Source organism: Ixodes scapularis, unplaced genomic scaffold (genome assembly GCF_016920785.2).
Source record: "Ixodes scapularis isolate PalLabHiFi unplaced genomic scaffold, ASM1692078v2 PGA_scaffold3__209_contigs__length_174095766, whole genome shotgun sequence".
NCBI lineage: Eukaryota > Metazoa > Arthropoda > Arachnida > Ixodida > Ixodidae > Ixodes > Ixodes scapularis.
In genome coordinates this window covers 89,449,110-89,470,744 of record NW_024609868.1, presented here as the reverse complement: position 1 = coordinate 89,470,744, position 21,635 = coordinate 89,449,110, and the positions used below count along the sequence as shown (strand labels likewise).

The 21,635-nt window shown below is 45.9% G+C and overlaps 2 protein-coding genes across 2 annotated transcripts; both read left to right on the top strand.

Moving 5' to 3' along the window:
- The first annotated feature begins 6,039 nt into the window (after positions 1-6,039).
- On the top strand, positions 6,040-15,761 carry LOC115315998. Its single transcript, XM_029975318.4, has 2 exons — positions 6,040-6,242; positions 11,584-15,761. The coding sequence occupies exon 2, from the start codon at positions 11,602-11,604 to the stop codon at positions 13,789-13,791; it is 2,190 nt and encodes a 729-aa protein (XP_029831178.3). The 5' UTR covers positions 6,040-6,242; positions 11,584-11,601; the 3' UTR covers positions 13,792-15,761.
- Positions 6,236-10,462, top strand: LOC115315999 (protein NLRC3). Its single transcript, XM_029975319.4, is given in 1 exon segment — positions 6,236-10,462. A coding segment is annotated over 1 exon segment (2,163 nt). The 5' UTR covers positions 6,236-6,390; the 3' UTR covers positions 8,554-10,462.
- Positions 15,762-21,635: the final 5,874 nt, after the last annotated feature.

Sequence of the window (21,635 nt, the reverse complement as noted above, 5' to 3'; positions counted from 1 at the left end):
TTCAGGAAAGAAATGATTCGCCTCCTTCCCTAGAGCTGCGTATGTCTGTACCTGTAAGGCGCGAGAGCGAGATGAATGTTGCTCGTCCCAACTTCGACCACGTACAGGCACCGTTGGTGTTTCTCCGTTCTCAGCAGCAAGTCGGCCGTGAAACGTTTCGGGTTGCATTTGATAAAAGACATACACAACACAGGTGTGTCCAACGCAACTTTATTGTTCGGAAACAAACACTGTAACTAAATCAGATGTCATTAACCAGTAAGATGTACGGCGCAATGAGTTCCAGGTCGTTTCCCGTGTTCCGATAGTGGACACACGTTGGAGATAATCGAATCGAACATACTTGAGTAGTGTGTGTCACTATAACCCTAATTATGGGCACGAAATGTGTCTGTACCGAACAGCACGTATCGCATCGATCTCTTGCAGCGACGAAAACATGCGCTTGTATTTCGATATTCCACGTGCACAAGCATGCCTATTTTGGTCGTAATACGGAACCGAAACCAATTTTCCCGCGATGTCTGGCTACCGTTCGCGACAAACATCCAAAATAATATAAACAGAGCGGAACATTTTATTTATTACTACAATAATACATTACAACAATATTTTGTGCGCTTTGCAGATTTAGTGAATTTAATATCACGAAAAGTTGAAACACTCATCAATGTGATCTGGCAACCATGGCAACGCTCCGAATTTTGTTTCGGCATCGGCAGCGGACGTGTTTTCGAAAGCTCCCGAAGCTAAGTACTTTTTTGTTTTCTTCTTCTATTTAGGTGTGCATGGACCAGGGACGGTAGTTTTTGGTAGCAGTAGGGACAGGGGATAGGATAGTTTTTAGTTTAGTTAAGTTTAGTCTTTTGTAGGCACGGGAGTCTACCAACGGTGCCACATGACGGGGCCACGTGGCTTTGTTTGAATGGTTGGCGGGATAGATAGCGGCGTTGTTTAGAAGACACGTGGGGAGAGCGGCGTAGAGGCAGTAGAGGTCTGCCAATTCCATTTATCGAGTATATATAGCGGAAAAAGGAGGGCGATTGGCTGGATTTGAGCAGCAGAACACGTGGTGTACGACGTGTCCGAGATTAGTGCCGAATTGGGCTGGGATCCGGGACTCCGGGAGTAGGGAAGAATGGCGAAGGACGTTCAGGTACAGTGCGGGGAGTGTCTGATCTGGGTTAGTATGTCGGAAACTAGGTTCGAGAGCGCTGAGGAAGCGGAGGCAGGAGACTTCCTATGCAGGTTGTGCGTCCTACAGGCGCGTCTAGACAGGATGGAAACCGAGAACACGACAATAGTAGCGCGCGTTGTGGAACTGGAGGACCAGCTGAGAAAGGAGAGAGACGAGCGGCAGGCACTGGAAGAGAGACTGAAGAACGTAGAGGGGAGTCGGACAGAGACGGTCGCCCTGAACGGTAATGGCGGACAGGCTGAGAAGCAAAATGACGAGGCGCGGTCGGCCACCAGCATGGGCGACGGGGATGGGGACGACGACGGAAGCGTTAGACAAAGCTACGCGGGGGCGCTGACGCAGAACAGCCAGAAGAATAGGGAGACAAATGCGGTGAACCAGAAAGGGCAGCTGGCAGGGGGCTCGACTGGAACGGGCCCAAGTGAGGAAAAGAGGGTCCTTGTGGTTGGAAGTTCGAACGTGAACAGGTTCAAGGCAGGTCTCGCTTGGAAGGTAAAGGACGATGAGAGGGTCACAGTGCAAGCGTACCCGGGTGCCTGCATCGGAAAGGTTATGGAGGGGGCAAAGAACCACATATGGGACAGCATGGACAGGGAGAACCTGGTGGTGATACACGCTGGGCTGAATGACGTTTTACAGGGAAGGGAACAGAACCTGGGGAGGCAAATCGAAGCCGGGGTGCGGAAACTGAAGGCGACAGCTGAAGGAGTCCAAATCGTCATGTGCACGATTCCAGAGATTCAGGGGCAGACTGTAAAAACTGAGAAGAAGGTGGTCAGGGCAAATGCGGTCATAAAGGGACTGGGGCGAGAGCTGGGGTACGAGGTAATTGATATTAACAGAGAGGTGTACCAGCCAGCGTCTGCCAGTCCATTTGTTGCGGACGGCATTCACTACCGGGAGCACACCGGAAGGAGGGTGGGTCGGAGGATTGGATGCACAGTGAGGTATTTTTTAAATACACACAGGTCCCTAAGGGCGGAAGCTTAGAGGCCGGGACTGGGGAGGGGGGGATGAAACAGAAAAAATGTAGAGTTAGGAAAGAGAGGGAATATAGAGCTAGAAGCACAGAGCATCCTTGGCTAAATGGCAACATAGCGGGAGAAGATGGACCGGTACCAGAGTCGGAAGAAGTTACTGGGTGTGAGTACCGCAGGAGCAGCAGGGAGAGCAGGAGGAAGCCCCGAAAAAATAAGAGAAAGAATCGGCTCAATATAGGGTTCATAAACATGCAGGGGGGTAGAAACAGAATAAAGTGGGAGGAGATCGGTGAACAATTAGAGGCTGAAAATTTCACAGTATATGGGGTAGCAGAAACGCACCTTAGAGATGAGGAGGAACCACCATACATATCAGGCTACTCCTGGATGGGATGCAACCGGAGGGAAGGTGAACGCAAAGGCGGGGGTCTGGGCATGTTAGTTAAAGGACAGGACTGGAAAAGAGAGAGGGAAGGCTGCAGAGAACACTTATGGTTGAATGGTAGAGTAACAGGCCTCAACACCCTTCTGGGATTTGCCTACCTGAAAACAGGAAAAGACTCGAGGGAGGAAAATACAAAACACTTTACATGTATTTCAAGGGACATTAGAGAAATTGGCCTTAATCAGGAAATAATTATCATAGGAGACATGAATGCCCATTTAGAAGAGTTTGATGGATTTACAGATACAACCGGAAAGTTGCTAGAAGATTTCTGTGATGCCCTTGACCTAGTATTAGTGAATGCTCAAGTAAAATGCGACGGCAAAATAACGTGGGAACGAAACAACTCGCACTCAACTATAGACTACTGCCTCATGTCCCACAAACTGTATGCCAGGTTAGGAAGTATGGAAATAGATGAGGAAGGAACAAAAAGCTTAGGGAGTGACCACAAACGAATTAAGATTAAATTTGGTGCATCCAAACCAGAACAGCAAGCCCAGGAACGAGCGGGTAAACCTAAACTGAGTGAAGATCAAATACAAAAAGTATCGAAAAGCATTGAGAACATAGTATCGAAACAACCAGAAAGGGAATGGGCATATGAGGATCTAATAGGAATCTTTAAAAGAGAATTAGAGAAGCATCGAATTAAACAAAGAGGACAGCAAAAACGAAAACACAAACCAAAAAGCTGGTGGGATAAGGAGGTCAAAGCAGCCATATTGCAGCGCCAAGAGGCATCTAGGGAGCATAGGTGGGCAAAGAAAAGGGGAGCCTTGCCAACTGAGGTAGAATCAAAATGGGAAAACTTCCAAGAGCGAAAAAGGGAGGCATCAGCTTTAATACAGACCAAAATTGGGAGTGCAGGAGTGCAGTGGATGATGGAAATAAATAAAAAAGATAGGAATGCAGCGAAAAGGTTTTGGGAACATATTAAAGCGCAAGGGAGAAAGACAGATAGTTTCCAACACGTACTAACCACACAGGAAGGGAGAAGAGTGGAGGGGGAAGAGGCACGGGAATATATTAGGCAGACAATCGAAGGGGCTTTCTCGCAGCTTGAGCAGAGGGGGATAGTGGATAACTCTGACAGCAGCAGCATAGAGGAGGAGCAGAATTATGTAACAATGGAGACGACCGCAAGGGAATGGGATAAGGCAGAAAGTAAGGTTCCAGCAGGTACAGCGACAGGCCCAGATGACATACCCATGGAACTCATTAGGACACTAGGAAAAACAAGCAAATTGAAGTTACGACATACAATAAATCAAATAATTATGGGAGGAGAGGTGCCTAGGGATTGGAAACTGAGTAAAATGAGACTAATATATAAAGGCCGAGGAAACAAAGACAACATTAAGTCGTATCGCCCAATAACGGTAACTTCAGTTCTATACAGAGTAGTTATGCAGATAGTAAAGCGGAGAATGGAGGAATGGGTAGAAGAAAATCAAATACTGGGTGAGCTCCAAAATGGATTCCGAAAAGATAGAAGACTGGAAGATAACTTATTCGTCACCACACAATGTATAGAAATAGCAATGAAGAACCAGACTCCTTTGTGGTTGGCTTATTTGGACATCAAGGGAGCGTACGATAATGTGAGCCAGGAAAAACTCTGGAGTCAGCTGAGGGAATATAACTTAGATGCATATTTGGTTGGGTTTCTTCAGCAGGTGTATACAGACAATAAGGTAATTATAGCATGGGAGGCAGAAACTACACAACCCGCAGCGATAAAAAGAGGGCTCAGGCAGGGCTGTCCACTGTCACCTCTGCTTTTCATGATATATCTCAGGGAAATGGAAAAGAAACTAGAGCAGAGCAACTTAGGTTTTGATGTGAGTTATATGGAAGGAGGGAGAAATGTATTACAGGTAATACCAGGACTGATGTATGCCGATGACATAGTACTTATGGCAGATAACCAGGATATGTTACAGGAACTAGCTAGAATATGTGGAGAGGAAGGGGACACAATGGGCATGAGTTTTAGTAGAGAAAAGTCTGGAGTAATGGTGTTTAACGACAAAAAGAGGGAACCCCTGAGGATACAGGACATTGAAATAGACCAAGTAGGAAAATACAAATATCTGGGAGTCTGGCTCAATGAGGGAGCGAAATATCTAGAGGAACATGAGGAGAATATAATTAGAAAAGGGAAAAGAAATTCATCAATTATGAAGCTCAAGGCGCTATGGAACTATAATAGATATGAAGTGGTCAGAGGTATATGGAAAGGAGTGATGGTGCCAGGGCTGTCTTTTGGCAATGCAGTGCTGTGCATGAAATCAGAGGTTCAATCAGGATTAGAAATTCGACAAAGAAGCGTAGGCAGGCTGGCACTGGGAGCACATGGAAAAACACCAAATGAGGGAGTACAGGGGGACATGGGATGGTCGTCTTTTGAGAGCAGGGAGGCAGTTAGTAAGTTGAAATTTGAACAAAGGTTGACCGAAATGGATGATACGCGGTGGGCACGGAAAGTATTCAAATATTTGTACATGAAAAGTTTAAACACAAAATGGACAAACCGAACCCGAAAGCTTACATTTAAATACCTACACACTGGTGATGGGGCTGAACAGACTACTTCAGTGAAAAAAGGGGTGAAAGAGGCAGAGAGGAAAATGTGGGAAGAAAGAATGCAGGATAAATCAGCTCTAACAGTGTACAGGTCACGAAAGCAGGACATAAGAAAGGAAAATGTGTTTGACAACTCAATAGGAAGTTCTTTGCTGTTCGAGGCGAGAACGGGGGCTTTGAGGACGAGGACGTATAGGGCTAAATTTCAGGAGATAGACACATTATGTGCTGCTTGCCATAATGAGAGTGAGACACTTGAGCACTTGGTATTAAAGTGCACGGGGCTTCGTCCTGCACTCCCTGAAGGGGTAACAGATCTGGCCGGGGCCCTGGGGTTTGCTGGCGACGATGGAGGGACGGAGGAGAAGAGGATTGCAGTCACAAAGAGGAGATTAGAAGATTGGTGGAAATTATCTAGGGAAAATTGAATGGTACAGAACTAACTAGCACAGCTGGGGACAGGCGGGACAGAGGAAAATTGGGACTCCCTCCCGCGTGGCTCCGGCCCAAAGTCTCAACCCTGTCTCCCAGTGGGTCCGGTGCGGGGGTAACGCCGACAAGGTCTGACCAGAGGAAAATTGGCGACTCCCTCGCCGGGGGGAAGAGGCGGGGGGTGATGTTTTTAGTTTTTTTGCCCGATCCCCCAAAGGTCATCCTGGTGATATCCCACACTACCTGGTGATAGTTAGGGGGTAGAAAATTGGCTTAGAAGGGCGCGGGAAATCAAATCAAATGTTTGTCTTTTTAGACTTAGGCTAGGTGGCGCAAGCTACCACCCGCTACAAAGGGTATAGCCAGTAACATCCATCCATCCATCCATCCTTTTCGAACTTTTCCGAATCACTTCGATTCGGCTACTTTCCCGAATCTTTCCGAATCTTCAGATTCGACTCCGAATCTCGATTCGGGTTAAAGATTCGTCCCATCACTAATAGACGACAGTGGCTGTGTGCTTTTGCACTTTCCGGCCGTTTTCAAACGTTCTGGTGTTGTACTAATTTCGATCCCAGCGTTCACGGTGAAAAATTTGGTGAGTGGCATCTTACAAGTTGCAGCAAACCCTCAGCGCTATCGTTGACTCATTCCTCCAGTTTTATCTAATCGGCGCTTCCAGCCTACGCCGGGGTGTGTTCGCGTCGCCGCTTTTTGGCTGTTGAAACCTCGGGCCTGAGACTGCGATGGTTCCCTCGGATAGCGCTATAGAAACTCCCGCAGGGGACCCCGCTCGAACTTCGCAGGTAACAATGGACGAGGCAGAGTTGTCCCCCAAGTTGGATGATCCCCAACTCGTCGAGGAAATCCGCGAAAGGATCAACCTCAAGATGGCAGACGCTCTCAGCAGACCTTGCTCCGCGACTGACACGAAAGACTGCCGCCTTCTAGACGATGTGACATCATGGAATGAACTTCTGCATCCTGTTGGATTCGAAGTGTACGAGTACGAACCCGGACGCTTCGCGCTGCACTCCCTAAACGCCCACTTCGAAGAAACGACGGGCCACAGCGTGCATATTCAGGAAGGTGCATTTGCTTTTTATTTCTTGCTCAAGACGCACCGCTGCATAAAGGTGCTCAAAATGGAAGAACATCTTTTACTCGTTCATTGCTTTCCTCTTGTGAAACTCGCTTTCTTGGAGAACAAAGGCCTGGAGGTTGTGAAAGTAAGGCACTCTTACATGGCTCCTTATCCTTCTTGCGAGCTTCTTGAAGCAGCTGCTAACATAACCAGCCTCCGGCGAGTGGTGCTGTACGAGCTGGAACTCACAACTCTCGGTGCCCAGCAGCTGGCTGAGGTTTTGGCTCGTAATGAATTGCTCGAGTCTGTGCAACTTCATTATGACGTGTCAGACGGCCGAGACCAAGATGTGCTGTTCAGATCAATTGCCGGCCTTAGACGTCTCTCCAGTGTGTCTCTTAACAGCAGGAAGTTAGACGATGCCGCCGCTAAGGGAATCGCGCATCTTCTGAGAACAACAGACACACTCAGAGACCTTAAACTTGGTGGATGGGAGACTGTGGACCCAGAGCATTTTACTCTCGTGGCGGATGCTCTTAAAGAAAACAAGACACTTGAGTCGGTTACATTTTCTTACTGCTATATCAATGACGAAGGGTGTGGGCTCGTAGCTTCGGCTTTGAGGGAAAACACATCCATAAAGAGGCTTACCATATGCCGTGGCGAATTTGGTGACGGTGGAGCACAATCTCTCGCAGAAGTGCTGAAGACCGATGCTTGTATTGAGGACCTGGATCTTTCGGGCAACGACATTGGAAGTATGGGAGCTAGAGCTCTTGCCGAGGCCATCGCTGCCAATCATACCCTCAAAAATCTAAACCTAACCCAGAACTACATTGACACCTTGGGAACTATGGCAATAGCAAAGTCATTGGTGGGTAATACCACATTAGAAGAAGTCAACCTGGGGTATGTGCTGTGCGAGGATTCAGAGCTGGATGGACTCGAGACTATGTTCGAGGGTTTCGGTATACAGGTGTCGGACACTGAAAGCGATTGCCTTGTGAAGCTGTTCCGAAAGCTGAGCTCCTTTGAAAAGATCATTGCGGTCTGGAACGATGCTGGAGTTTCTGAACTTGCTCGGACCATCCAGTGCTCCAGCAAAATTCGGAAAGTGTCTTTGGAGGGACTTTGCGAAGTGTCCACCGAAGTTCTGAAGGAGTTGTTTCATGCACTTCTTGCGAACAAGACTGTAGAAACCCTCGAGATTCCGCTGGAAATGATGTGCAGTGAAGATGCTGTGAGTTCCCTAACAGAGTACCTTTCCACTACAACGTCTTTGAAGCACTTCACCATGCCATTGAAGGCGTCCCAGAAGGAGGCAGTTAGGGCTCTGACTGAAGCTCTGGCCGTCAACTAAAGCATCATACATCTTCAGGTCATCTGCCCTGATGTTGATGAGCTCACTGAACAGTTGTTTGGAAATGTCTTCAAACAGAACCACACCATTGAAACCTTTCTGTTAAACGACTATACAGGGCAGTTTGAGTTGAGTGATCACAAGCCTTTGATCAAGTTAGCAGCTGCTCTTGCCGATAACTATGTTGTGACCAAGGTGAAAAACGAGTTCTCGGGGGTTCCCTGGGAGGGTTTGTCAGCAGTGCACACAATTCTCCGGAGAAATCTGTCGCTACTGAATCAAGCTGTGAGGTTTGCATTGGATCCTACTTCTGATGTCCCCGAGGTAGCCGACCTCTTTTGGCAAGTCCGGCACCTCCGGTCCTTTCAGCAGCTACTGGCACGTGTTGTAAACACGACTGCCGAGGAAGCTAAAGACAAGATTAGTGTTGTGGAGAACTTTGTGAAGTGTCATTATGGGAAGTAAGATGGACCACTGCTACCTGCTGAGAAGATGAAACTGCTGCTATGCTGTGCTGGTTTATTGTGAATACAAGCCTTTTGAAGTATGCAAAATCTAGAGTAGTTTTTGGTGAACTGGGTACCAAGGTCACTCTTTGACGTTTTGAAGGATATACTTTGTAGTGGTGGTTAATTCTACTTTCATGGAGCATGCCGAGAGTTAATCTCACCTTTGTTGTCGATCTTGTTAAGTATGAACATATTTTGCTGAATAACTACCGAATAAGAGGTTGTCAGTTCTTTGCTGCATTTGATATGTCTCGCAATGTTAAGACTTGAGATAATGCTTCATAAAAATTATTTGATGGTTTATAGATGGTTCAAAGATAGGCCTATGTTAAGAGCCAGAATATCCAATGTTCATCAGTCTATATATTTTTAGAATCTGGTACAAGCTTATGCCTATTGGAACTGCCTCATTTAACATTTTAACAGGCTACCTGCCTTTTAAATTAAGTAGCAATCTGTGTGACATTAACTGTCCTGCTTATGACTGTAAAAGCACCTTCACCCTACCACTGGTTGTGCACACATTGTAATTGGGACATACAACAGTTGTATTTGCCTTAGCCCTTCAAACTCCATGTGAGGTGATGCCATATAGCCCCAAACATGTGACTCTGCACACGGTAACTTGTGTATACTGTAATGTGTAGTAAACAGTGTCATAATTTGTTAGCTTTAGTGTAATACACAGGAATGATGATTGGTAAGCACTAGGCTGAAGTTCGTTAATGAACTGCCCTAAAGCGAAGGTTGTTGCTGGCTTGATGTTTGTGTGTTTAGTGTATGCATTTGCCTGCCCGTTAGAATGGAAGCCTTACACTGCGAGTCTTTTTTCTAATCTACATCTTTTTTGGGGGGTATTGCTAATTTTGTGGCAACTACCACAGCTTGGAATAATAGCCCGTTGATATCTGTTGGGCACCAAATAGAACCAACTTGAAGTAGAGTTAATAATCATGACATTTGATGAAGTGTAGCAAAACATTGTGCTGAGGAAAGAGTAATCAAGGGCATCTTCCTAGATTGTGTAAACTAAGGAATAGTATGCTTGTGGATGTGCTAGGTCCCTACAAGCTTTTCTGGGCCGTTTTGAGCAGAAGTAGCTTACAACATGAATCACCTTTCCTTTTCATTTGAGTTTAAAAATTGTTTTGCCCTGAAATATTTATCCTTGAACCTCTTCCTTATCTTGGGGGGCGGACCATTTTGCTCCCAACTCTGTCTCAATCTGCTCACTATAGCTTCTAGGCTCTTTAAATAGGAATTGGTTTTGCCCTAGCCAGTTTCTTTTCTGCTCTTTATTTTATTGCTTATATGTTTTGAAGGATTGTTACATTTTTGCAAGAACTGTGGCTGGGGCCATGTGCCTGGCCCTCGTGGTCACTCCTTCCCCATGAAGCCTTGCCCCTCCTTCTGTCCAATAATAAATTTTCAATCAATTTGGTTTGCTTTTGCCTGGCACTCTGTAGAAACTGCACATTCTCTAACTCTAGTCCTAAAATGGCATGGCTCAAATCGCATTGAAATGAGTACTTTTTTATAGGATATGCACTGAAAGTATGAAAGGACAGTTGGGGGAAGCATTCCTTCTCTGGGTATCATGTGGGCTGTGGGTCCAAGTATACCTGTCTCTATTGTATAGTATACAAAGCGGGCTTGTTTTTTATCTGCTCGTTCGAGCTTCAGGACGTTTGGCTGCCTTGAATCTGTGATCATGAAGCTATGCTTGACTCTGAATGCTTACCTTTTGCTTCGTTCAATGTCATTTAAAGTAGGTACTTTATTTTTGTAAGCTCATAATCGCACAAAATATGGCTGCTAAGCAGTTGATGCCCAGAGGCTGCGAATAAATGTATACTTAAATTCAACCTGTGTGCAGTATTTTTTGGTAGCTATTTTTTTTATAGCAACTACCTAACAATCCGCCTTTCGCATGAATGCGGGTTCAAGAAAATACAACCACGGATGTCCTGATGGGGGTGCAAGTATTTTTTGGTGACTAGTAACTACCTGACCCCCTGTGGGACTCTGGGGATATTGACGACGAGATGTCTCGGTGATGTATTCTTCGGTTGCAGTCACACTGTTGATACATCATTCAAAAGACAGTCTGCAAACACTGGCTGAAATGTGTTTCTTGTATGACTGTCATGTCACATTTGTTGTAAAAAAACTGTGCGCAGGCATGTGCGAAGCGTACATATATGTCTGGAGCAAACATGCTTCGAAAACACTCGAGGCATGTCCACAGATACTTCTGTCATAACGCCTGCAACGAATACCATGTTTTTTGTATGATGTGTGAACAGTATGATTGCGGCTTTATGGTTCCTACTTGTGATGGCATGACTAGGATCACCAAATGTGAATGACAAGCTCAATGGTATGTGTAACAAGCACGGCGGAAGCTTGAAGTCATCGTGTTCATGCAAACTACACCGTCAAAGTTGGCAGCCTGCGTTACTCTTATTTCTGTCGATAATGCACAATAATACAACGAAAGGACCTCGATCCTAATAAAACATTATAGTTCCCGTTTGGCCAATCGTGGCTGCACCCAACTAAAAAAAATTGCATACTTCCTCCCCCTCCCCTCCCTCCCGCCCCCCCCCCCCCCCCCCCCTCCCGCCCCAGAAAAAAGTTATGTGGATGCCCATGGACAACTAGAAGATGAGAAGCAACATTTTACCACAAACACGTCTGCTGCATCTTGTTGGCTCATTGGGATGCCATGACATAAATACAGCTTCCCAAAAAATTTCATTTGTCCTGTTTGTTAAATATTGTTTGCCTCAAAGTTGATACAACGTGTCATCTTCCCCTTCTGCTCGGTCAGGCGAAGAGAGAGGGGGAACTAAATCCGTTTACTCCCAAACCTGTATTCCTGCAGCTTGCCAATTTGTGGCTTGCTAGCCGCTCTCTGTGTAGAATAAAGGGTCCATCTATTTGATGGGGCTCTTCTAATGTGCTTTTTCTTTCTTGCCTCCAGATGCTCTTCTGAGCCTGCATGGCTGGAAGCCAGAAGAGACTCTACAACTATGCATCTCACCTGCACAGACGCTGCCCTGGAGTTCCCCCTGCCAAGAGGTTGTGCCGGAGCCTCTGTCAGACAAAGAGCATCGTCAGTGAGAGCATGGTCAACTATGACCTGACTTGCAAAGATGAAAGACCCTCGGCATGCCAACTCGTAAATAACCTGTCTGTCTGGAATGAGTTCCTATGGCTTGTTGATGCAGAGCTTAAAGAAGTTGTCCCAGGAAGACTGGCACTAGTGACCTTGAATGGTGATGTTTGGCCCCACGTTTCGAATGTGCAGAGCCGCCACATTTCTGTTCTTATCCATTGGCTTCTGGCAAAGCACCAATGTATCGAGACACTGGAGCTGAGGGAGACGGTTATTCCCAGCAACCCCTCTCTATTTTGCGATGCCCTACGTGAAAATCAAGGCCTACGGCACCTCAAGCTTTGTGCCTATCACCTTGATGACAGTGTTACCAAATGCCTCATAAGATCTATAGGATCTATGCCACTGCTAGAGACTTTGGAGCTGAAGAGTGTGCGGTTGCAGAAAATGTCATTAGCCACATTGAGAGAGGTGCTTAAGACAACAAAGGCGCTGAGAGTACTGTCACTGACCCACATTGTACTGCTTCCCGATAGTGTCACCAACTTGCTTCAGAGTTTAAAGTGCGTGACTTCCTTGGAGGTTCTTCATCTGGATGACAACTTCCTTCGACCTGGGAAAGGCACGGTGCTGGGAGCCTTCTTAGAGGATCATGATGGTATCACGGAGTTTTCACTCACACAGACCTTGGATGAAACCACATTCAAAGTCAGCCCTGTCATCAGGTCACTGAAGAAAAGTGCTATGAAAAGAATGCACCTTGTAAGGTTTGCCCTAAGCAGATCTGATCTGCTAGTTCTGCAAGACATACTTGAAACAAACACGAGCTTGCAGTATCTGCGAGTCGTTTTCAGCAACAATCAAAACGCTGTGCCATGCACATTTGCCGATCTGGTTCAGAGGAACATGGGGCTGAAGGAATTAGTTTTAGAACAAGGTTCTCTCAGTTGTGACAGTGTTTCCTGTTTTGCTGATGTACTGGTGAATAACTCAAACTTAAAAACACTTGAACTTCCTCATTGCACTCTCGAAGCAACTGATGCAATAGTTCTCGTGGGGGCACTGGACAGAAATAACTCTCTCGACAAACTTGTCCTAGGTTCTATTCGTTGCTCCACAGGCACTGACCTTTCACATGTGCTTGCAAAAACTAATTGTTGTAAAAGGGTACAATGCACATTTTCATTCAATCAGATTTCATCATTGACCCTGGCTTTGCAAAGTGGTTCTGGAATGTCTAGTATTCTTTTTCACTCTAGAGATGAAGTTGACCCTAGAGATCTTCAAAGACTGTTTGCACAGCTTTGCTGTTCTCCATCACTAACCAAGCTTTCGCTCAGATTGTTCCAGTGCATTGATGATGACACTGCCAGGCACTTGCAAAGATTACTCGCCACTACAAAGACATTGAAAAGTGCAGACCTTGACTTTGCAACAGAGCTGTCATCCACACAGATCTTGTTGAAAGGTCTTCGGCGGAATCGGGGTCTCTCCACACTGAAAGTGCGGCGGTGGATGTTCGGCAGCGACGAAGCAGAGCTTCTGAAGTCTGTTCTCAGCAGAAACAGGGCTTTGACTCGCCTAAGCTTTCAGCACCAGGCAAACGACTCGAATGCTACTGTGACAGTGGCATTGGCACAGTGCTTAGATCGCAACTGTACCTTGCTCAGAGTGAAGACCCGGGAGGATCGTGAGCTGGAACTGTTTACGTTCCGCATACGCGACGCCCTTAGGCGTAACCTCACCCTCTTTCACAAGGCTCTGAAATTTGTCTTGGGGTGGAACCAGAAGCACCTGGCAGCTGCCTTTGAGAAAGTCTGCGGAAGTGACGCCATGGTGGAAAAAGTGATGGAACTTGAGGGCGACACCAACCTGGAAGCCAAGCAGCGCATCAAGTGCAGGGATTTATACTTGCGGACTCACTTCTTCCAGATTACGCGGGTTGTGAACAACAAGCTGGAGTGTGTTCGGACTGGTCTGGGTGGCGTGAGCTTGGATCAGCTTGGGTGGGACTGCTTGCTAAGGATTTTGTCGTACCTTAGCGTTTCTGACGTTCGTTCGGGTTATGGTTGAAACAGTTTTCAGTGACGATTCTTTCGCATTGGTGGAAGGCTTTTTGCAAGAGTAGGCAATCCTTAAGAAGTAGACAAACCAGAGTGGTAGCATATTGGAAGTGTACATTCTTTCTGGATGATCCAGGTAAGAATAATCACTGAGGATGCAGAATTATGCATAAATGAAAGTAATGCACACAAAGTCAACACAGCTTTCAAAAGCTTTGTTGTCTATAGTATCCTATGTATTTTTTGGTTTATATGGATTGTGCTAACCGATGCTAAAAAAGATTTCACCATTTCAGAGATTGTGCTTTGGAACAAGCGTCTCTTGAATTGCACTGCTCACTTTCTACTTAAAACTGTTTCAGACCAAAGATCTCTAGATGCCTTTCAACATGTCAAGCTTCCAGTCGAGATCATGGGCCAGAAAATAATCAGATGCTTGTGAGGAGGAGCATAGCAGCCACATTAGAATCTGCAGGACTAGTAGTTTGCAACTCATAATTGCATTGCTCAGTCTCCTAGGCTATGAGTAGAAAATGTGTGATAGCTGGCAGTCATCGCCTGCAATTTCTTTGTTAATTTACAAATAAGTGGGCTATAAAAGTTTCCTGTTTAGCAATGTGCTGTGCTCATGACGTTGCCAGTCTCTTGACAGCCAAGGCTGGCATAGGTCATCAGCTTTGCCACTTGGGGGCGTAAATGCATTGCAACCTCAGCTTGAGTGCTGTGCGGTCAGTCATTTCGGTGGCCTCGGCAATCACTTGCAATCGCGAGTGGGATTGTCCGTAGTGCTTTGTGCAATGACTAATCGCCACGTAGTGATGAAGATTGGGAGTATGCGGACGATGAGCAAGACATCAGCAATGAGAAAGACTCTGTGATTTGCAGAAAACACATTCCAATTACTGGTACTGAAATAGGAGAGGTGGTGGTGCATAGTTACTACGAAAGTAAATTAAAAAGTTTCGGGAATGAAAAAACAAACAAAAAACTATAAATCTGATTCAAGGTATACTTTGTTTTTCGACATAATCCCCCCGAAGCTCGACATGCTGGGTTCAACGTTTCTCCAGCTTTTCGATTCCCTCCCAGAAGTAACTTTCATTGAGATCCCCAAAATAACCGTTCACTGCCTCCCTCACCTCTTCATTCGACAGAACTGTCCTTCCAGCCAGTAAGGATTTGAGCTTTGGGAATAGGTGGAAGTAAGAGGGAGACAAATTGGGTGGATACGGTGAATGCGGAAGGATTTTGAGCTTTAGTTCTGTCAGTATTTGCCGAGCGAATGCATTTTGAATGAGCAGGTGCACTGTCGTGGTGAAACAACAGCTGTTCCTTGACCATCCCCAGGCGTTATTCTTGAATTACTTGTTTCAACTTGTCCAGGATTGTTATGTAGTGTCGGCCAGTGACATTTCTCCCTTTTCAAGATAATCAAAAAGCAAAATTCCTTTAGCAATCCCAAAAGGCTGATATCATCACCTTGCCAGCCGACTGAATGGTCTTTACCTTTGAAGCCGATTCTCCAAGGCCAGTTCATTGTTCCGATTGACTTTTTGTTTCTCGTGTGTAATGGTGGACCCACGTCTCGTCTATAGTTACAAATCATCCCTTGAAATCTGTTCGGTTTGCCTGAAACACGTGCACAATGTCGGCTGACATTCGGGCACGAATGAGTTTTTGATTTTAATAGAGCAAATGTGGCTCCCATCTTGCAGAAAGTTTCTTTAATCCCATTTCATTGTGTAAAATATGAAAAACTTGTTCAGAAGAGATATTGTGGATTTTATCCACAATTTCTGGTGTGGTAGCGGTTTTTGGACGTCCTGAATTCATGGTTCATCACTTGTGTCCTTACGACCACGCTTGAATTCGCAAACCCACAAATTTGCGGTAGAAAACAAAGGTGATGAGTTCCCAAGAACAGCATTCAACTTGAACTTGATTTCTGTCCCAGGTTTTCCCCCCAAATAAAAAAAAAAAAATAGTGACTGTTCGTATGTCATTTTTATCTAGGAGTGTCGCAAATTTTTGTCGACCTGGATTTTTAGGTCAAACTTTTGGGGTTCGACTGGTTCGATGAACCTTCAAACTTTTAACCAGATTTGACCAGTGTTGCCAGTTGGTCCCACAAAAAAACGCCAAACGACTGTGAGGTATAGCCCAAATATAGCCAAAGCCGTAAAAAAAATATAGCTTAAAATAACCAAGGCTAAACGCTATGACTTTTAAGCCTTATATTGACAATTTCTCACACTCGCACATACACGTTGCCATTTCTGTTTCAACCCTCAAATGCACCACCTTTTGTGCGTATTATGCTACTTGTGAATTTTTCATAAAAAAAAGAATGATGAAAATACATGCAAAACTGGCACTTCCTTCATAGATTTTCAGAAGTACAAAACACACACAGCTTTATTGTGAAGCCCGGGAGATATGATCATACAGTAAAAGGACGAAATACAGAAGGAGAACAGTCGGAACACTGGATGTTTCAAACCAGAACCCCAATATCTCGGGTCCTTGCCAATATCCCACCCGTATCTTCTTCTTTGTGAAGAATATTAGTGTCACCCATTCATGTTCACGCCATTTCTGATTGTGTTGTCCTTTCTTGGGGTGGGCAGCGACTGGAAGGTAGTCAATTGTTTAGCGGTGAAACTGCGGACCTCTTATTTTTACAAACCTGGGTGCCCAAGGATTCTCACAATGGGCACCAAAGCAGCATTCGGAGAGTTCAGTCTACGTCTGAGCGGAGCCATATGCGTCCGGGTTGAAGGCGCGCTATTGGGCCTGTGGTAATAGTGCAATCTGTTTGGTTTGCTCCACTGCGCTGCAGGGAGACCGCTTGAACTCTGCAAACATTGCTTCACTGCGCATTGTAAAAACACCGAAGTTTGAAGCCTTTCTCCTTCCTCTCTCTCCTCTCGACTAGCCAAAAGACAAACATTTTTTTTCGAAACTGATTAAAAGTTCGGAAATTAACAAACCGAACCTCAAAGTTCGCCGTCGAAGCTGAGGTTCGACAAAAATTCGCCGCATTCTTAGAAATAGCCCAAAATAGCCACATAGCCAACCACGAAATTTTGACGCCAACTAGAAAAAAAAAGTAGCCCAATTTGGCTATATATAGCCCAATCTGGCAATACTGGATTTGACCGATTCAACCATCGAGATCAGTGGATTCGACTTTGGGGACAGTGTGGCCAGACCTTAATTCAGGCATGTCTAGGTTTGGAGAATTTTTTTTTTTTTTTTTGTTATGCAAAAGGTTATTTTAACGTCATGAACAGTTGCATTTAAAATAAACTAATTCTAATCACTGAAGAAGTTAATAATTTTATTTTTTGTACTGTATTAACTGAAATAACTAATGAGTGCTCCCCTTAATTCATCCCTTAGCCATCACCATCCAACCTGAAGCCAACGGGCCAGCCTGTCGCTCATGCGCATAGCAGTCAAACTTTTGTCAAACTTTTCACAAGAAGTTAAAAAAAAGTCGAATCTGGTCGAACTCGAACCTCGACCGGTTCGCGACATCCCTATTTTTATCCATCATTGAAAAAACTCGTGGTTGTTCTGGTTGCTAGACCAGAATGCTTGTCAAAGCCAGACTTTATGAGATATCAATTTGACACCTCTGACATTTGTGGCCATTTCATATGAAAGGATTGCCAACACAGCGACGTAAAAATATTTTGAAAAAAAAACCCTAGCGGCGCTTCCGGAAAATTTTTAATCTGCGGACACGGCTGTTTTGAAAATAAATGTGCAGCTATGTTGTGCTGTCTCCTTTCTAACGCGATAGCGTTAAGGAACTCGTGTCGTAGAAAAGCCAGCGTCAGTGGCGTTGCGACGGGAAAGTTCTGATTGGTTTATAGGGTCTTGGAGACCACTTTACAGCTCCTATGGAGCAGAGTAACACAATCCTTTGATCCGCGTGTTTGGCCGACAACACGGCTGACAGAGCAGCTCGGCGTGAGTCACGTGGTACTCGGGGTTCCAGAAGGCGCACGCCCTATGGTAGAACGCACGAAGATTGACGCAACACGGCTGATTAAAAATAAACGCCGAGTTGACACTTTTTGAGACAAGTCTGATGTGAAGTTGGTAAAGCACTAAACACTTTATCAAACACGTAAGGGACGATATCGTCCCTTATGTGTCTCCACTTTTTTAAATGTTTAAAGAGCACCAACACGCTCAACTAGTACAACTTTATTAAAGTTTTCATAATATTGGATGCGTGTGAAAAGTTTGAGAAGGCAATTAATTTCCAAGGCAATGGTGTTTGAAGCAGACAATTTTTTTTACGCAGCGGAGATGGACTTCTTGGGTTGGCAGAAGGGGGTCATGTGAATGGTGTGACGTCGTCTGCTGCATGATGCTGCTCGGGCAATTTTTAAACAAAAATACGTTCTCACATGGCACACAACTTAGCGGAAATTATTGTAAACTGTACCTTTATTATGTCAAAGCTATTGTCGTCCCGTACATCCCCAAAATATTTAAGAAAACGATTTTCCCACGTTCCCCGTGCATGTGTGACCAGAGTTGGAACCCTCGGGCGTTCGCTGCTAGTTGCCGAGAGATGGCGTTATAGATTGCGCTACTCCAGAGCCGTATACACCTTTCCAAGAAACACTCGAACCCAGGGGCAGCAAACCGATTTCGAGCCCAGTCACTGGGTTTGAGGCTAGACTCTCATCGGCATTCCTGCTAACCCTAACCAAGTGGACTGTGATTTCGATAGGCACAGCCTGCGTAGGCGCAGTTTCAAACACTGCTGGTGGATGAATTCTCGTCTTTTCCCGCTGTATTTTGTGTTTCATAGTGCATGTATTTTCCCGAGGTCAGAGAAAGCATTGTACCACATTTGAAAGAAGAAAAAAAAAAACAATAAAAAACCTATAAACTATTTTTGTTGAGTATGCGCGCGACAGAATGAATGCGACTTGAATGTATAGCTCTAGTTTTTGTGTGTTATTTTACGATAAGTGTTGACGGCTGCGAACGATTCTCCGCATGACAAACGACAAAGCGCTTAGCTGTCAAAAATAAATTGCAACAGAAGAGAGCCAAAAGGCATGCATTTTTCACGCTCACAAATAATGTGTTTACTGATGAACAGAACACGGACATACAATTTAGAAAGTGTTAACATTGGAACAATATATTGTATGTACCATACGATGCGGCGTTGTCCGAAAATAATTTTTTGAAGAAAGATCTCAAATAACGCTGTCATAGTCGACAACAGTCACATCTTGACGATCGGACGGAATCCAAGATCGCTTTGTTTTGGGGCACGTTTCGTGGAGGGCTTCCTTTTTTCGCAACAGCACCAAGCCAAAGGAACGAACGCGACTGACCCGTTTCCCACCCCAACACGGACAACTATTTTTGGAGATGACTGAGATGACGACGTGGATCATCTCTGGGAGGGGGGAGAGCAATGTTCGCAAAATCGCGTCGAGGGTCGTTCGACGTCCTTCACCTCCTTCGTTCCCCGTGAAGGTCAAGCAGAAAAGCTTGAATGGCTGGCACTTACCAGCCTTATTTCTTACAATGAAAGATAACACAAAAAGGGCACGGAGCACGCATAAAAAAAATTAAGTGGAAACTTTTAAGAGGGGCGAGAAAATGTTGAATGCAAAACCGCAAAAACGTGGGTAGAGAACCACGCTGAGCGGGTCTTCACAGTCCAGGAGAGTGGCAGAAAATATCTAGCTGATAGAGGGCACGAGAGTCGCACCAGCCTCATCAGCATCAGCAATATGGCGGCGGCCTAGGAGCGTTTTTTGGAAAGGTGTTTATGGGGAGAGTTTGGCCAGTCTATGATCTCTCGCCGTCGCCCCCTTCCCAAGTGAGCCAATCGGCACACGGCGCAGAGCGAGAGGCATGAGAGCGTGCACGTGAACTCGCTGCTGCTCCCAGCCGAGCGGAGAGGGCCGCCTTTTTCATTCATTCGCCCGGCGGAATGCATGAAATTGACATTTAAATTTTGGTTCTTTCCTATTATTTGGCAGGGTCTGGCAAACAAATGATATAGTGTTATTCCTTGGTGGCTTAAAAATTTAACGAATTAGCTTTCTCCACGTTTGAATGTAAACTTTGATCCAAGCGAAAAAGAAATAAGCCCGTAGCGGACGATGTGTAGCCTCAACAGTGCTCGGCGCCGACAGCGTTGCGTCAAAATGGCGGTCGTGTCCTCTTTGCTCCCTTATTTCTCTCGCTCCTTCGGTGCTCTCCTCCTTTTCCTTCATTTTTCTCCTCTCCGGCGGCTTTGTCGCCACACCCACAGGCCAAACACTCCCAATATACGGCTCTACGCTACTCTGCAGAGCTCTAGGGTCATAAAGTCAGCCTCATGACCTTGCGCGGGAATTTCAAACAACGCTCACGTGAAACGTTGACAGCACGCGTGGAATGAGTGATTAAAATTTCATATAACGCGGATTAAAGGTTGCCGCATTCCAACCCACGACCCTTCGGTTGCGAGCCAAGCACGCTACTAACTAGGCCACTCAAGGCACAATTGCTGGCGATGCGAACGGGACCCGATAATGCTATCGCGTTCCTCTCTTTTTGTGCGTCTTTACTGGTACTGGCTCGTTTTCCTTGACATCACAGTTATGCGAACAAAGAAATTAATAAGAACCAGAAACACACAGAAAATGCCCTACATAGCATGAACTTTTCTATAACTTTACATCAAAACCCTTGTTTGAAAGGGATCAGTGGCAGAGTGAGCTAGCTCACACCAGGGGTCCTAATCTGGACATTTGGCGAGGAAGTCTCAAGAAATCTGGCGGCCGTGATTGGCCAACGCCGCACTTAACCTTGATGCCGGCCAATCATAGCCGCCAGAGTTCTCACCGACTTTTCCGCCAAGTGTCCAGATTAGGGCCCCAGCTCTAAGCACGTGGAGCGAAAGCTCACGCTGCAGAACCCGGGATCCTTAGTTTAATCCCCACCCCTGCCCGTTTTGATCTGGATGAGCATTGTTCTGCACTGGCTAAATTTCCCATCTACAGCTGAGAGACTCGTCGCTCGTTGATGCAGACCAAGTTCTAGGCTATATTAAAAAACACACAGCCCAATCCACGATTTGCAAAATAGTATGCGCCACCTATCGCGCAACGCCAGAAACATGGGTGCGAGGCTGGAAGGTGGTTGGAGGCTTTGTGATGTATAGATTTGGTTTGCCTTCAAACACGTGGGCGTAAAGCTTGTGCACGCAAGCTGTCCGTTTGTGCAGCCTTTTCTCTCTTTTCCGGGTGCTGCAAAATCGACGTACCCGTGACAAAATGCGCGCTGCAGATCCGGCAGTGCTCATTCGGCTGCCATGGTGAGCGTGAGCCGTCCGTGTTTCTTCTCACGGCAGCTATCCAAGCTTCTCCGCAGGATACAGCCTGGCCGACGGAAATCTAAAAAACTCGGCGTACTTTGCCGTAGAAGTAATTCGTGCAACCAAGCGCAACACAGTGGGCCGGCATGACGACAAACAAAGCGACTCGCGAACTCTCGCCCGGCCGTACTCGCTTCCGCACCTCTGTCGCAGCGTAGGAATAGCCGGCACGCCCCATTTGTTTTCCAACCAAACACTCCGCTCACGCATGCAGAGCAGCTTTTTTGCAAATCGTGGATTTGTTTTGAAATGTAAGAATGTGGTAAGAACATTGAGGGGTTACAACCGTTACAACTTGTTGGTACTAGGGTCACTAGGGTGCCTAGATGTTTCCGCCGGGCACCCTAGTTGATACCATTGTACGTACACGCAGGGCTTAAAGTCTGGGGGGTCTCAGGGGGTCTCGGACCCTCCCCCCTGATTTTAACGGATGGTCTGGGACC